This window comes from Colletotrichum scovillei, assembly GCF_011075155.1.
Source record: "Colletotrichum scovillei strain TJNH1 chromosome Unknown Contig00004, whole genome shotgun sequence".
Classification (NCBI taxonomy): domain Eukaryota; kingdom Fungi; phylum Ascomycota; class Sordariomycetes; order Glomerellales; family Glomerellaceae; genus Colletotrichum; species Colletotrichum scovillei.
Window position 1 is genome coordinate 2,492,659 of NW_023336262.1, and position 14,145 is coordinate 2,506,803.

The window sequence follows — 14,145 nt, forward strand, 5'->3', positions numbered from 1 at the left end:
CCACCCACTTAACGCGCTTGCAGGCATTCACCTCGGCCCGGGCTCCGTCACTCACCAACCTTGAACTGTCACCACGCCCTTCTGTTGATTTACGCTTTATCAAGAGAAACGAATGAACGTCAGGCTCACTCACAACTTTCAAAGATGGTGCTTTCCAGTCAGTTAGCTGTATGGACGGGTTGATTTGCAAGAAAATCGTCGAGACGCAAAAGAGACCGCCGCCACCACTACCAACACTCAGACAGCCGAGTCTGCGCATTACCCGAGACAACCGATAGAATGGGTAGTCGCCTTGAGAAGAACTCCTCGCAGGTGAGGAAGAGGATTGAGAACCATGAGTTCACCGATGAGACTGGCGAAGAGTATGAGCAAAGCGCTTTCGGCGGCTTTGGCGACTACTTTCGTCGGAAAAAGATCAAGCTTCAAAACTTGGACGCCGACATACGCGCCGCCTCAAGCGACAAGCCTCAAATATTCAAAGGGGTCGTTGCGCATGTTATGGGCTATACGCAACCGCCGCTTCACATGTGAGTCACTATCTATATCTCTGCCACGTGAAGAGTATCGCTAATCAACACTCCAGCTTACACCGCGAGCTTGTTCAACATGGCGCAGGCTTTTTGCAGTACCTGGATTCGAAGACCATGGCAACGCACATAATAGCGTCCTCTGTTCCGCCTAAAAAGTCCGTGGATTACAGCAGGTATAGACTGGTCAAACCAGCCTGGGTAACGGACTCAATTCAAGCTGGGAGACTCCTTCCCTGGTCGGATTATCGAATAAACAACCACGATGGACCGCGACAGAAGGTCTTCAAGATTGACGAATCTAATAAGCTCAGTCAATCGACACCACAAGTGAAAAGAGGCTACAGAGACCAGACTGATGCTAGCTTCTACACGAGCCAGTTCAAGGGGTCTACTGCAAATCCCGCGACGCCCTCTTTGAGCCGTTTCGCTGAACGGTCCGAGTCTCCGCTCGCTCAACACCATGGCCGAAACTCGTATAGTCCAGCCGTCTCGCAGGCTATCAAGAAGCCGCCGCTGAAGCTCAAGGATGATGTGGAGGAATTCGATGACATGGAGATTGACGAGCTTATGGTCGGCATAGTCCCAGAGGAGGACAAAGCAGTCAAAGTGGAAAAAGTTGAAGCGAAAACCGCACCACAGCCAACAGTTGACGAAGACGCCACCCGAGGAGGAACCGATGAAGTCAAGCAGGAACCGAAGACGTCAGACAATATGACATCTGAGGAACATAATGCCATACTTCTCTCGGATCCCAAGATCTGGAAATCATCAACGGCCAACCCCGATTTCTTGAAGCAGTTTTACTCGGAAAGTCGTCTTCACCATCTTTCGACCTGGAAAGCCGAGCTCAAGTCGAAGATGCAGAATCTCGCCAAGGAAAGGGGGCCATCTCTCAAGTCGGTGCGGAGGAGGCCAGGGTCACGGCGGTACGTTATCCACGTCGATTTTGACAGCTTCTTCTGCGCTGTTTCCCTCAAGAAGAACCCACAATACGTCGACAAACCAACCGTAGTGGCTCACAGCAGCGGCACGGCCTCGGAGATTGCAAGCTGCAACTACGTTGCGCGCAAATTTGGAGTCAAGAATGGCATGTGGATGAAGCGAGCACTTGAGCTGTGCCCGGATATCAAGGTCTTGCCTTACGATTTCCCCGCGTATGAAGAAGCCAGTCGACTGTTCTACGAGTCTATTCTCGATATTGGAGGGGTTGTCCAAAGTGTCAGCATCGACGAGGCCCTCGTTGACATCACGTCAATCATTCTGTCCTCTGCCGGATCCGATGGCGCAGGGGTTGATGAAGGCAATATCTGGAGAGAACAGGAGAAGGCCGAGGAGATTGCCCTCGCCCTACGTGATAAAATCAAAGACGCGACTGGCTGCGCCGTATCCGTTGGAATTGGGGCCAATATTTTGCTGGCCAAGGTCGCGCTACGGAGGGCGAAACCCGCCGGGCAATTCCAAATCAAGCCGGAGCAAGTATTAGAGGTCATCGGCGAACTTGAGGTGAAAGACCTGCCTGGGGTCGCCTACAGTCTCAGTGGAAAGCTCGAGGAGATTGGTGTCAAGTTCGTCAAAGATATCAGACAAGTATCTAAGGAGCGGCTGTCCTCTTCGCTTGGACCAAAGACGGGAGAAAAGCTTTGGGAGTATGCTCGCGGCATTGACAAGACCGAAGTGGGCGAACAGACACCACGAAAGTCCGTCTCGGCTGAGGTCAACTGGGGCATTCGCTTCATCAATCAGCAGGAAGCCGAGGAGTTCATCCTCAACTTATGCAAAGAATTGGAGAGGCGACTGCTCAGCGAAGAGGTGAAGGGCAAACAGTTCACCATGAAGATTATGCGCCGAGCTCAAGACGCACCCCGAGATCCACCAAAGCACCTAGGGCATGGGAAATGCGATTCGTTCAGTAAAAGCGTTCTATTTGGAGTCGCAACTCACAACACCGAAACCATTGCCAAGGAAGCTGTCTCGATTCTTCGATCCTACAACTTTACCCCGGGTGACCTTCGAGGTCTTGGTGTCCAGTTGACAAAACTGGAGCCTCTCAAGTCTAGCACTACTGGGCTCGAAAGCAGCCAACGACGGTTGGCATTTCCAAATTTTGGTGGCCAACCGTCGGCAAAGAAGGCCCAGGTAGAACCAATTGAGGATTCAAAGAGTCCTCAGAAGACAAGGGATGCCCAAACTCGGGGCGATGTGTCTTTAGATCCCATTGCAGATGACCCGTTAACACCCAGAAAGCCCAAAGTGCATCCTGCTTTGGCTCTAGCACGGGCTGGTGAAAGGGACGGAAAAGCCCATACTCCTCTCAACATCATGGGCACTCAATTCATCCTCCCCTCCCAAGTTGATCCCGCGGTATTGGCTGAGTTGCCAGGCGATATCCGAGCTAAGCTTCTCAGGGGCCAACGACCAAAGCCGGAGCCTAGACAGGCATCTCCTCAAGTGAAATCGCGGAGTAATAGTCCGGCGGTTCAGGATGAGATGATCCCATCTCAGATCGATCCAGAGGTCTTCAACGCTTTGCCGGATGACATGAAAGCTGAGGTCCTGGCGCAGTATGGACGCAAACCGGTGCAACAAACCCGTTTGCCGCAATCACCACGCAAGGACCGGCTTATCCAGGGAAAAAAGCCAGTAACGCCGACAAAGAGAGGCAAAAACTTGTTCAACGCCAGGGAGAGGCAGCAGGATGCAGCTGCCAGTCGCCAGCAGACGAACTTCATGGCGAACAAAGGCCCTGCGAATGCCGCCCAGGAGGAAGACCCAGAAGAGCTAGATCAAGCATTCCTGGCAGAACTCCCAGAGGACGTCCGGAAGGAGATCATTGAGGACCACCGCAAGAAGCGGCTGGCCAAACGATCTGGTCTCCTCTTCAACGCTCCCAGAAGGCAACAGAATGGCGAGTCGAGCGACGCCGCGCCCGCCGGACAGACCAAGCTGCATTTCCCTGCGCCGCCCCCCAAGATGAACTTTATGGGTTCCGCCGTGAAGTCGATCCAGGAGATCAAGGACATGCTCGAGGCTTGGCACGACGGGACGCGGTACGATGGGCCGCATCAAGACGATGTCAGGGTCTTTGAGAAGTATCTCACCAGGGTCGTCTCGGAGGAGCGAGACATGCAAAAGGCCTCAAAGCTGGTGCGGTGGCTCGACTGGCTGGTGGAGGACGACGGCAGTGAGGGACGGGGTAAGCAGGGGTGGAGGAAGACGGTCGCGGATATTAAAGCGGCTGTCCAGAGGGCTGTTGAGCAAAGAGGCTTGGGTCCCGTGAGATTGTAAGGCTATTGTATACGTCACGAAGTCATGATAGGATACCATTGGTTGGGTTTGCGGTTTGGCATCGATTTACCTTATGCAGCGTTTCTGAGGCGGGAATTGAAAAAAAGCATCGTGATGTCTGACTTTTGACCTCACATGTGAGATGCACGTTGAGATGTACGCTGCAAGAGTGAGACAAAATCATCAATTCAGAGATTCTATAGGCCAAATGCACAATAAAACAGGGGGTATCCTCCAAAGAAACAATAAAACGCTGCTGTCGTGTAACCATTCTTTCGTCCTTCGAAGAGGCTCTCTCCCACCACCACCAAGACACCTCATCACTGGGTCATCACATTTTACAGCAATGCGTACGTCGCCAAGCCGCCCACGACAACCGCGGCCCACGACGCGGCTGCTGGCGACGATCGCAAGCCGGCGCTGACCATGTACACGCTCAACTTGAGCGCGCCGCCGCAGACCATGCCCTGGTTGCCGTCGCAGGGCAGATTGCACTGGCTGTCGTCGAGCTTGACCGCCAGACCTGAGATTCTCTGGGCGCACCAGCATTCGCTACACAAACTCGTCAGTCCTTTCTCTCTCGTCTTATACACACAACGGCATGACCTGAATAAAGAACCATGGAAGGGGGTGAGAAGGAGGGAAGGGGAAACTTAGGGAAAAGAGAGGAGTTAAGAACCACGTACCGAGAATACTCGACGCCGGCGTAGGTGTACTGCTTATCGGCGCCGGTGCTGCAGAAGCTGAGGCACAGCGGCACCGTCATGTTGCCCTCCATGACCTTGGATGCACCGCCCGAGAGGGCGCGCTCGTGGGCCGTGTTGGGGAGGTCGTTTGTCTCGTTGTAGCAGCCTTGGTACTTGTACTTATCGGAGCCCGTGTAGATTGAGAGTTGGGCCGCCGTGAGAGGCGCGAGGATGGCGAGGACGGCGAGGAGGAGGAGACGGGAGAGAAGGGTGCTGCGGGCCATTGTTGTCGTTTTTTCTTGGGGTTTCGAAGAGAAAAAAAGGCTGCAGTTGGATGGGATTGTAGTCGAGAGACCTCGTTTCTGTCCTTCTCTTTGCTATCTATTGCAGTCTTTTTGGTGAAGCTGTGGGAACTTCGGCAGTGGCGGGATCGTCGATTATTGTGTCTCTGCGCGCTGAGTGGAAGACGGTTATCGAAGCTTATCTAGAACCAAACAATGGCACACCGAATATCATAAATCGTCAGGGGAGATTGGGACGCGGGTATGGCGTATTCTCATACGAAGGTCATCTCTTGGTCGGTTCTCCTTCAAGTCGTCCAAACACAGAACCCCGAACTGAGCGAATGAGTGAAGCAAAAGAGCGCGGAGGCAAGACGAATGAGAGAGAGAAAAAAAAAGATCAGCAGGCTAAATCACCTTTATTCCGTCCGGGCGGCGCGAAACCCCTTCAAGGAGATTTGCACACCATCACTGCGCCGCGATGAGGCTGGAAGCCATTGGTGGTTTGGGTTTAGTGCCCAGACGCTACCGCACCCTTTCGATAAACCTCACAAACGGGGGAAAAATCTCACATTCAGGTCCCTCAGGAACGGTCCAATGGGTTCTTAGCGTCCGGGAGCCCGCTAGAGGGTCTCGCGTGGTTTGCATAGGCTCAAAGACGGCACCATTTCAGGGGAGGGCCCTTGTTCGCACTCTCGGGAGAATAGTGAGTTGTCTCCACTACAGCTGAAGTTTGGGGCGCGTTCTAGACCATATTGAGACGGGCGAGAACGATCTCTTTGGGTGGGAGTTGGGTGTGGTCCGTGGGCGAGCCCGGCGCCGGGGTTTGATGATGAGGGCGAAGATCTCAGCTGTTTCCACTACCAAGAATGCGAAGCATACATTTTCCCTCGTGAGGCTTTGGCATTTTCTTGTCATATAGTCACTTGATAAACTCAAATGGCATGCCATTATGTTGTAAATTACTATCATTATTGTGAATGTCTCGTTTCGCATCCCATCTCATTCTCATGGTAAGAAACGAATTACCACCGTCAATGGTCTGTTCTAATTCGACCGAGTGGCGCACCGGGCAGCAGATGTTTTCCAACGTCAACATATTAGCTGCCAATCTGCATATCACTCTCCTTTCGGTCTCTTCTTCCCACAGACACGCATATGTGTGGCCTTAACAGCTGGCCGCTGGCTTCTGACTCCACCATGATAATGACTTACTGCAGTCTTTCAGAATGACCGAGTGTCTGGCTTCGACAGAGGTCCTCTGGTAAGCGATTGATATGAATCACCTCCGATGATCCTTGTCCTCTTTTTTCTTGAAGAAACAATTGACAGCTGAGCTGCCTTGGACTTGGCCATCGCGTTCCATGCTGGTGTGTTCTGAGAGTACGAGAACCCACAGCATCGGACCGGCTGTGTTACAGCATTGCTTGCTGTCTGACAGAAGCTCATCCGGTTCGGCGACGCCAGTCTTGGCGAGTTTTGCGTGTATATCCTCGCGTTGTAGACGCTCAAATACGTTATGCACGTTGCTGCGCTTTCAATCATCTATTATCACTTCTACTCATCAGAGTCGTGATCATAATGCGTCACTTTGACCAGTGTTAGTTAGCACAAATACACCCACTTACCCCAACCCGGGGCCTCCAGGAAGCAACATACAAAGCGCTGATCTCCAAGTCTCCGAATATCCTCGCCTTGAGGGTAACCTCAATATCGAGATTCAACCCCAAATGTACCGCAAACCCTCGGCTCTCGGACCCGGCAGGCTTGTGCTGCTGTCGCCGGGCGGGTCTCGTCTTCCGAGACCTTCGCCGTCCCCGGCCGAGATTTTGACTAATTTGTCTCATGGGAAACTCCCGTTCGGACTCAGTTTCCGAAGTAGACATGTCCATCGACGGCCCCGCTAATACGGCCGCGGGCGGCGGGGCCGGAAGCTCGTAGTCTATCATCGGTTTGCCATCGTCTGGAATTCGTGCGGGTTCCTTGATGTTGTTGTCCTCGTCGTCTCCGCCCATGTCGATGAATGATGTTTGTTCGACTGGTAAGGAGTTGTCGAAGGGCATCGGGCACCATATGAATCTATCGTCGGCGAGGGGCTCTACGGAGCCGTACATTTCTTTCGGGAGCCATACTGTAAGGCTATCGCGTTTCGCCATCTCTTCTGCTTCTCTGTCTCTGTTCCTTATTATAGCGAGTGTAGTATAAGCGAGTGAAGTGTAAGTACGTAAAAAAAACAGCGAGAGTAGCAAATTGAGAGACTGTCAAGAATAGGGCCAAAAAGATGGAGGCATTTCTGTCTAGAAATGGGAAGACAGTCATCTAAGTACGTCTCCGGCCCAGAAAGACCAACTCTTTCATCATATCCCCCAATATCAACCACCAACAGCAACCAGCCAGCACCTCACAAAATCTTGGCACACAGCACGCACCGAGCAGGATTCGAAGAGCCTGGCCGGCCCTCTCACCAGTGACCACTCGGTCCAGGTATCACTGCACCGCTCAATGAAATCATGTATGGGCCCGGGTGGTATTCGCTTCCCAGGGTAGTCAAGAATGCCGCGGGTGCGCCCCCCGGAGCTCTGGCCAAGAATCGACCGAGATCTGCAAGAGAGCCGATCGCTAGAAGGTGTGGAACCCGAACGCGCCCCCAACGGTGCAAGAAAACCCGGATTTTTTTGGCATTCCATTTCGAAGGGGTCCTCTGCTTGCCTGGCCTGGCACCACAACCAAATAAGCACGCCGCTGATGACATCTAACACCACGTCGCTGTCGATTCGACCCGTTTTATTCTTCCATCTGCTTGGGTATCACCACCACTACCGGCAACGGAGTAGCCCATAAACTCCCGAGTGCTAATTTTGGAAACGGCTCAGGGTTCTTAACCGTCGTTGCTCAGATCGGAGGCTGAACTACATTGACCACCTACTTTGCTGATCAACGGTCTTCCTCACCCAATGGGAGCCCTTCTGCCGGGTTGATCAGAACCTTTTCCTCTTCCCAGTCATGGAAGCCAGCCCCCGTGGAGTATAGAGGCAAAGCCAATTTTCAATGCACCTTGCTTTTTCGTACACTACGTAAAGCCAGCCATCGCGTTGAGATCTAATATATGATCGATCCCTGCAGCCCACAGAGGAAGCTCACTGCACCTTTCCCAACCAGTGGCTTCATGGATGCCATGGGTAGTCATGAGAAGCTCTCCCACGCGAACTTCAAGCATCATGACAAGGTTCCCAGGCTCTACTGATGGAGCCGTTACGGGACGTCCGTTACATCCTCGACAAAAGACAACAGCAACTCATGTTGTCTTTCACCTATTCACACATCTATGCCCACAAACCCTTCAACCAAGGATCAAAGAATCCCCATTGAAGTTCAAAGTCGCTTGAGCAAACCAAAGCCTCTCGAAGTTTCACACGATCCTGGCAGTGGGGGACTGCTCGTATCGGATCGCATCTCTTATTTATCTTCCACACATCCATGTGCAGAACCTTTCTAAAAAAAAAAAAAAAGGTCCAAGCAGTAATCTTGTAGACCAAAGCAAGCTCGAACACCCCAAAACCCATTCTCAGTAGGCAGCCGGTAGGAACAGCCATCATGAATGCGCGGGTAATCTTCCCTTACCGATACTCCTTACTTCATTGACATAATTGCCTTGCCGTTAAACCCAGCCCAAGCGGCCCCTGATCCCACCTCTACTACCCCTTATGCTTAAGTATTTCGCGTTCTGCTCGTATTCGTCAACGAATCTCACGACTTGGGTTGAGAAGCACTATACGTTCAAGTCATGATCCTCCGACTTGATACTCCTCGGGAAGCTGTGGGAATGAACTACTGCTGAGCAGAAAAGAAACAAGATGCTTAGAGAATGCCCTTTTATAGGCGACCATCCAGGGTTACCAGTTCAACATCGGCTCTCCCGACAAGGACGGTCTATGATGGGCGGAATGTCGGAGTACCGTTCAATTTTCTTTCTTTTAGTATCCCAACTGTCTATCGCTTGTCGAATGCATATCATACCCATGGCTCGCTCCTTCTTAGAATGGTTTCTACAGCCAAGGCGGTCCTGGCAATCTCAACAAGATTACAACCGTCCATCTGTTTGTACCTCGCTCCCCACCGCCCACCGCCGTTTTCGAGGGATCCTCAGATGCGAAAACTTTGACAGTACGAGGTAGGCGTCATGGCGGGCCAGGAATCAGGGCATCGCACAACGAACTTTCTTAACATCTCCATGAGCGTCGTCAAAGCGGATGGACACGTGGAAGGCAAATAACCTCAAAAATTTGAATATGTAGTATAATGCATGTGTGCGCAAAGAAATTGGTATCATAGATCGACGCACCAAGCTCGCATCGATCTCGAGCGAGTGAGTAGCTACAACTTCCCTATCTTTCTTGGTAGCAGAGGCAACAAGACATTATCATGCCATGGAAGGCATAACAATACCGCTTTTCCCTCCCGTATCTGAATCGTCAATGCAATGGGTACAGCCCAGTGGCTTACTCTATCTTTCAAACGTATTCTTCCATGCCCCAACTCCGGTGCTATACTTCCAATCATAGAGATTCAAACGTGCAAAAAGTCTTGGAGCAATTGTCGCCGCATCACAATACCTCCAACGAGCCAGTATTCAATAGTGTTCTCACATCACAACACACTTCTTGTCCTTCTCTGATTTACCATGAGTGGCATTCCTACTAGACGTGGAAACTTCCGTCCACGCAGTAGAGCTCGCGACCTCGTGATCAACCTGCTTCTTCTTTTTCTTCTTCTTTTGGGAACCATTCCAACCGCGCCGTTTCGCGTCCTTGATGTTCTTAGCTGCACTCCGCTCGGCACGACTGGGTCTTCTGTTGACCGAAGAATGCGACTGCCGGCCCGCAGACGAAGTCGACGGCGCCTGTAACCATGCCGGCATCAGACTTCTGCTGCCAGAAGCTTCAGGCCGGTTTGTGGTGTTTGTGCTGTATATCGTTTCGAGACGTTCCACCGTTGGTCGTACCGGGCCCGATTGGGTTGGGCGTGGATGACGCGGGATCGGGGCCAGTAGAGGCATCTCGGTTCTCCGGTTCGATTGCTGACGAGTAGGCGCATCGAATGCGCCAGTGACGCCGCTAGGTGTGCTGATGATCAATGGTTGGTCTTCGAACTGTGATTCGGCAACTTGAGTCTGATTCTGAGCTTGTCCCTGGGCTTGAAAAGCAGGCTGCGAGACAGGCTGTGGGACAGATGCCCGACGAGATCCAGGTCGGCGGCTTCCCACTGGTACGCGCTGGACTGAGCTGAAGTTTCCAGAAAACCGTCTAGATGGAGGCAGCTGCTCATGGCCCCGCAGACTAGCCAACTGATCTGCCATGGGGAATGGTGGCAGTGAAGACTCGGCAATCTCGTCGACTCTTGCGTCAGTCGCAGGAGCGGAGTAGGGGTGGCTGTTTAAGGGACCGCCATCTGGACGAAGGTGAAATCCATCACCTGGCTGCGCAGATCTAGGCCAAGTTGACGCATTGGAAAGGCGTCTGACTAACGGCAAGTCAGTTGTAGATGCTGATTGTGGCTGTCGCAGCCCCGCAGCATTTGCAGAGGAAGCTGATGGGATCTCCAAACCCAGCGAGGGAGGCGCCTGAACCTGCTGAGCGACCGGGGATACGACTGATTGCTCGGGAGAAACTGCCTCAGAATCTGAGTGTGTCCCAGAACTTGATGGTCGAGCCTCTGAAACTTGGCTGACCATCCGTTGGTCGTCAGGAGAGATGGCTTGAGTTTCGCTCTGTCTTCTCGCCGCCATCCGTGGGGAGTCTGGTGGCGAGACGTCATAGATATCATCGTCAAGATCAACATGGGCCGAAGGGCTGTGCGTCGGACGAACTGCCGAATCTGCAGTGCGCGGCCGGCTCATGAGCGTCGAGTCACTAGCTATACGCAGATGGTGGCTGGCATTAGTCGGGGGGCTGTTGACCGGCTCTTGATAGCTTAGAGGGCGGCCTGATGATTGAGATAGAGCAGGTCGCGCCGGGAGAGCCCACGCCGATGCGCCAATGGCAGGCGCGGCTGTTTGGGTCCTCGCTGGCTGACTCGGTATCTGCACACCGCCAGGTGTGATGACGGCGTTCCGTAGGAAAGAGGGCAAGTCACCGGGGTCGTCCTTTTGGTAGGGAGGCGGCGGTGGAACCCAGTTGTCGGCGTCGCTCTCGTGAGGATGCTCACGTCGGCCGTCAGCTCGCCGATACTCTACCGGTCCAGCAGCCGGCGGTTGCGGGTGGCGGCTTCGGTTCATAGCAGCAGCAGTGGCAGCGCGACGGAGAGTATTGGTGGAGCGGGGCCCGTCATGCGAGTAAGGGGCTTCGACTGCCTCCTCTGCCTCTTCTTCTCCAATCATCGAGGCGGTCTCGCCTGCCCCATGCGCCGAAGGTGAGGCTGGCTCTTGAACATTGATACGCGGGGCTGCTCCAATTCGCCTTGGAACCAGAGGGTCGTCCTCGCCGTGATCGTTGTCGGCTTGTCGTTCTTCTCGGGGTTGTGGCATGGGCGGCATCGGTGGCATCGACGGTATAGACGGCAAAGGGTTGCTCCGAGCTGCAGCACTCGTAGCTGCACGCATCAAGGCACCGCGATCTCCCCGTTTCTGAGCCACAGTCCTGCGACGTACAATAGCCACTTCGGTATCGATATCTCTTTGCTCCTCTTCGAGCACCTCAGGCTCCTTGGTGCCCACTTCAATCTCGATCTCCGTTCTAACACCATCTTCAATACTGTAGTCAAAGTCTAGGAGGGTAACTCTGCCGCCGTCAATGAAGTCGATGTCGTCCTCCTCAATGATGGATTTTCCAGGAGAGATGCCCCGGGCGGCGATGACGAGGCGCTCCTGTGCCGATGTCTGACCAAAGCCCGCAACCCACTTCACCGTGCTGACACCGTCGAGTTCGGCAATCTTTGCACCCCAGATGAAAGTGTTCCGGAGCTTATCACACAACATTTGCCATTGGGGGATCCTTGGGTTCTCTTGCGCCCGGGACGATGACGAACGCGAGGGAGGTCCACTATTTCTTCTTGCTTGACCAGCCAAGGCTGACAATCCATCCGCCCCTGAGGAGTTGAACTCGGGTACGGCGTCGAGGTCTTCAGGGACACCATAGAGCCAGACATCTTTTCCTTGAAACCCAGCACTGACAAGATCCCCATGGAAAGTCGCTGCGGGAAGAGTGCAAGGCGTGAGCTTAGCCTGAGATCCTGGGTCAGGTTTCGGACCCGTGAAATATGTTGTTCCGTTTCTCAGATCTTCAATGCGTACAGCCCTGAACGTCTCGAAACTACGGTCGTAAGTGAAGGTCCAGCTCGCCTCTTCTTGGGCAGAGTCCTGCAGCAGCACAGCATGACTGCAGTCGCGACTGGTATTAGGGAATAGAATGGACGTAGTCCAAAGCGCGCTGATACTATCATCGGCCATTTGGTTGCCCGGGTCATAATACGGGGCTGTGAGGATGACTGTGGTAGGTGGCGATGAGTGAATCGTAGTTCCAAGGATTTGAGTGCCGTCGAACGAGAAGGACAAGGAATCGACTCCGTCGCATTTGACAGCGCGTCTATCTGTAGGTAACGCGCCAGGGTTGACTAGGGATACTTCGATACCCCCTTCGTACGCAGCAGCTAGGACAGACCCGCAGGGTGAGAGGGCGATAGTGCGCGGAGCATGGTCCAGGATGAGAGATTGGGTGCGACGCGGTGGTGACTGCTCCAGATCATAGAGGTCGACCTGCATTTCAGAAGATAACACGGCTAGCATCGAGCCGTCGTCCTTGATACAGGTCGACACGGGACGGCGCAAGATCTTGAATTCCCTCTTGACATCGATATCCTTCCCCCGTACATCGAGAACGTAAATTCGAGATGAGTTGTAGGCTAGGATATGGTGACCGCGGGGCGACGGACTGAATTGCATTCCCTCGCCGCCGGGGCATGACGAGGAGCTGATGGAATTGGATATCAACTTTATAACGGTTTCGCGGGGTCGCAGGTATGCTTCGAAAAGGTTGCGTTTGACCTCTCTGGCGAATAGTCGCCTCAGGCGCGGAAGATCTTCATCTTTGACATCGGTATCGCGAAGCTGAGGATGGCTCGAGGCATAGGACTCGCATTTGAAGAGGTGGAGGGCATAGAGCTGGGCCTGCTGGGCGACTGATCGCCATTTCGAGTTGAGGAGGACGAGAGACGCAAAGGAGTCGGGGTCAGTGAGCTGCAATATCCTATGGCCAATGTCAGTCAACTTGTAATAGAAGAGAGATTGAGAGAGATGGCAGGGACACAGCCATACTGTTGGATAATCTCGTCCGGGAGGCGATCAAAAGCGGGATCCGGAGCCAGGATGGGGGGTTTGTCAATGGACGACCGTGATCCCACTTCCCCATGTCCTCCAGCGTCAGTGCTGGTGTCCATGATGGACCAAGGGCAGCGCGGTTGCTTGGTTGCTTGCGGCGAAGTTGGTGTCGCTGCGAGGCTAAGAGAGCGAAAGGCGGGAGGAAGTTGACATGATGAATCGTCTGGAGTTTTGGAAAAGGGCCGTTGTTGAGACGAAGGAGGAAGGCAGCGCAGCGCAGTGCAGGAGAAGCAGCGGTAGACGCAGAAACAGAAGCGAGGCGTTAGAGGCAAACGCAAAGACAACAAGTGCAGGAAGCACAGCAGTGTGAGCTGAGTGTGGGATCACAGACTTTGTCTCTATTGGGCCCTTTGGTCTTTAGGCTGGGACTTGGGAATTGGGGACTGAGGGACTTGGACATGCGGCTGCGCGTGCGAACGCAAGCAACATGTGGCGGAGCGACGCTACTGGACCACCTGAAGTTAGCCCAATATCTCTGTATCAGTGGGTGGATGGTGTGAGTGGTGAGTTGCGTGAGGGCATCCTCCAAAACAACCAGGTGCGTTTCTGTCTGCCTGCTGCTGGGCTCATTCTGCCCCCCATCCCCCCCTGTTCCTCACGTACTTTACCCACTGATTTGGCGCTAACCATCGGCGTTGGCACCTTATCGGAAGGTACCCGACCAACCCGAGCTGACCTTGCCTAGATCTTCCGTTCCATGGGGCCCTTGGAGTTTCTTTCCGCAGGCAAACACATTTCAAACAGACCAGGGACCCCCCTTTCTATCAACAAGGCATGACGACCTGCACATTCCAAGTCCTTTCTGTTAAGACTTGGGACTCGGGAGTGCTCAAAAGAACTTTGGATAGTAATGGTCAAAGGTCATGAAGGTGAATGATCGCTTCCTCTGATTCTGCGACACGCTTCGAGGTTCACAACACTACCGATAGCACTACATCAAAGGCAACCAACATGCATCCCATTGCAACCACAGCTGCACCCTCTTAGCCGCT

The 14,145-nt window shown here is 53.4% G+C and overlaps 3 protein-coding genes across 3 annotated transcripts; 1 reads left to right on the top strand and 2 right to left on the bottom strand.

Annotated features, from left to right (window-relative positions):
* Positions 1–64: 64 nt before the first annotated feature.
* HER10_EVM0000518 (impB/mucB/samB family protein) lies at positions 65–3,836 on the top strand. The gene is made up of 2 exons (XM_035470296.1): positions 65–527; positions 584–3,836. Exons 1-2 carry the CDS (start codon positions 280–282, stop codon positions 3,813–3,815), a joined length of 3,480 nt encoding a protein of 1,159 aa, XP_035334579.1. The 5' UTR covers positions 65–279; the 3' UTR covers positions 3,816–3,836.
* A 143-nt stretch (positions 3,837–3,979) lies between these two features.
* HER10_EVM0008293 (WSC domain-containing protein) lies at positions 3,980–5,254 on the bottom strand. Its single transcript, XM_035477820.1, has 2 exons — positions 4,502–5,254; positions 3,980–4,367 (listed from the first exon to the last, which is right to left on the bottom strand). The coding sequence occupies exons 1-2, from the start codon at positions 4,783–4,785 to the stop codon at positions 4,154–4,156; spliced, it is 498 nt and encodes a 165-aa protein (XP_035335149.1). The 5' UTR covers positions 4,786–5,254; the 3' UTR covers positions 3,980–4,153.
* Positions 5,255–9,083: 3,829 nt separating this feature from the next.
* On the bottom strand, positions 9,084–13,649 carry HER10_EVM0002015 (F-box domain-containing protein). Its single transcript, XM_035471744.1, has 2 exons — positions 13,091–13,649; positions 9,084–13,022 (listed from the first exon to the last, which is right to left on the bottom strand). Exons 1-2 carry the CDS (start codon positions 13,210–13,212, stop codon positions 9,425–9,427), a joined length of 3,720 nt encoding a protein of 1,239 aa, XP_035334692.1. The 5' UTR covers positions 13,213–13,649; the 3' UTR covers positions 9,084–9,424.
* Between the last annotated feature and the right edge of the window lie 496 nt (positions 13,650–14,145).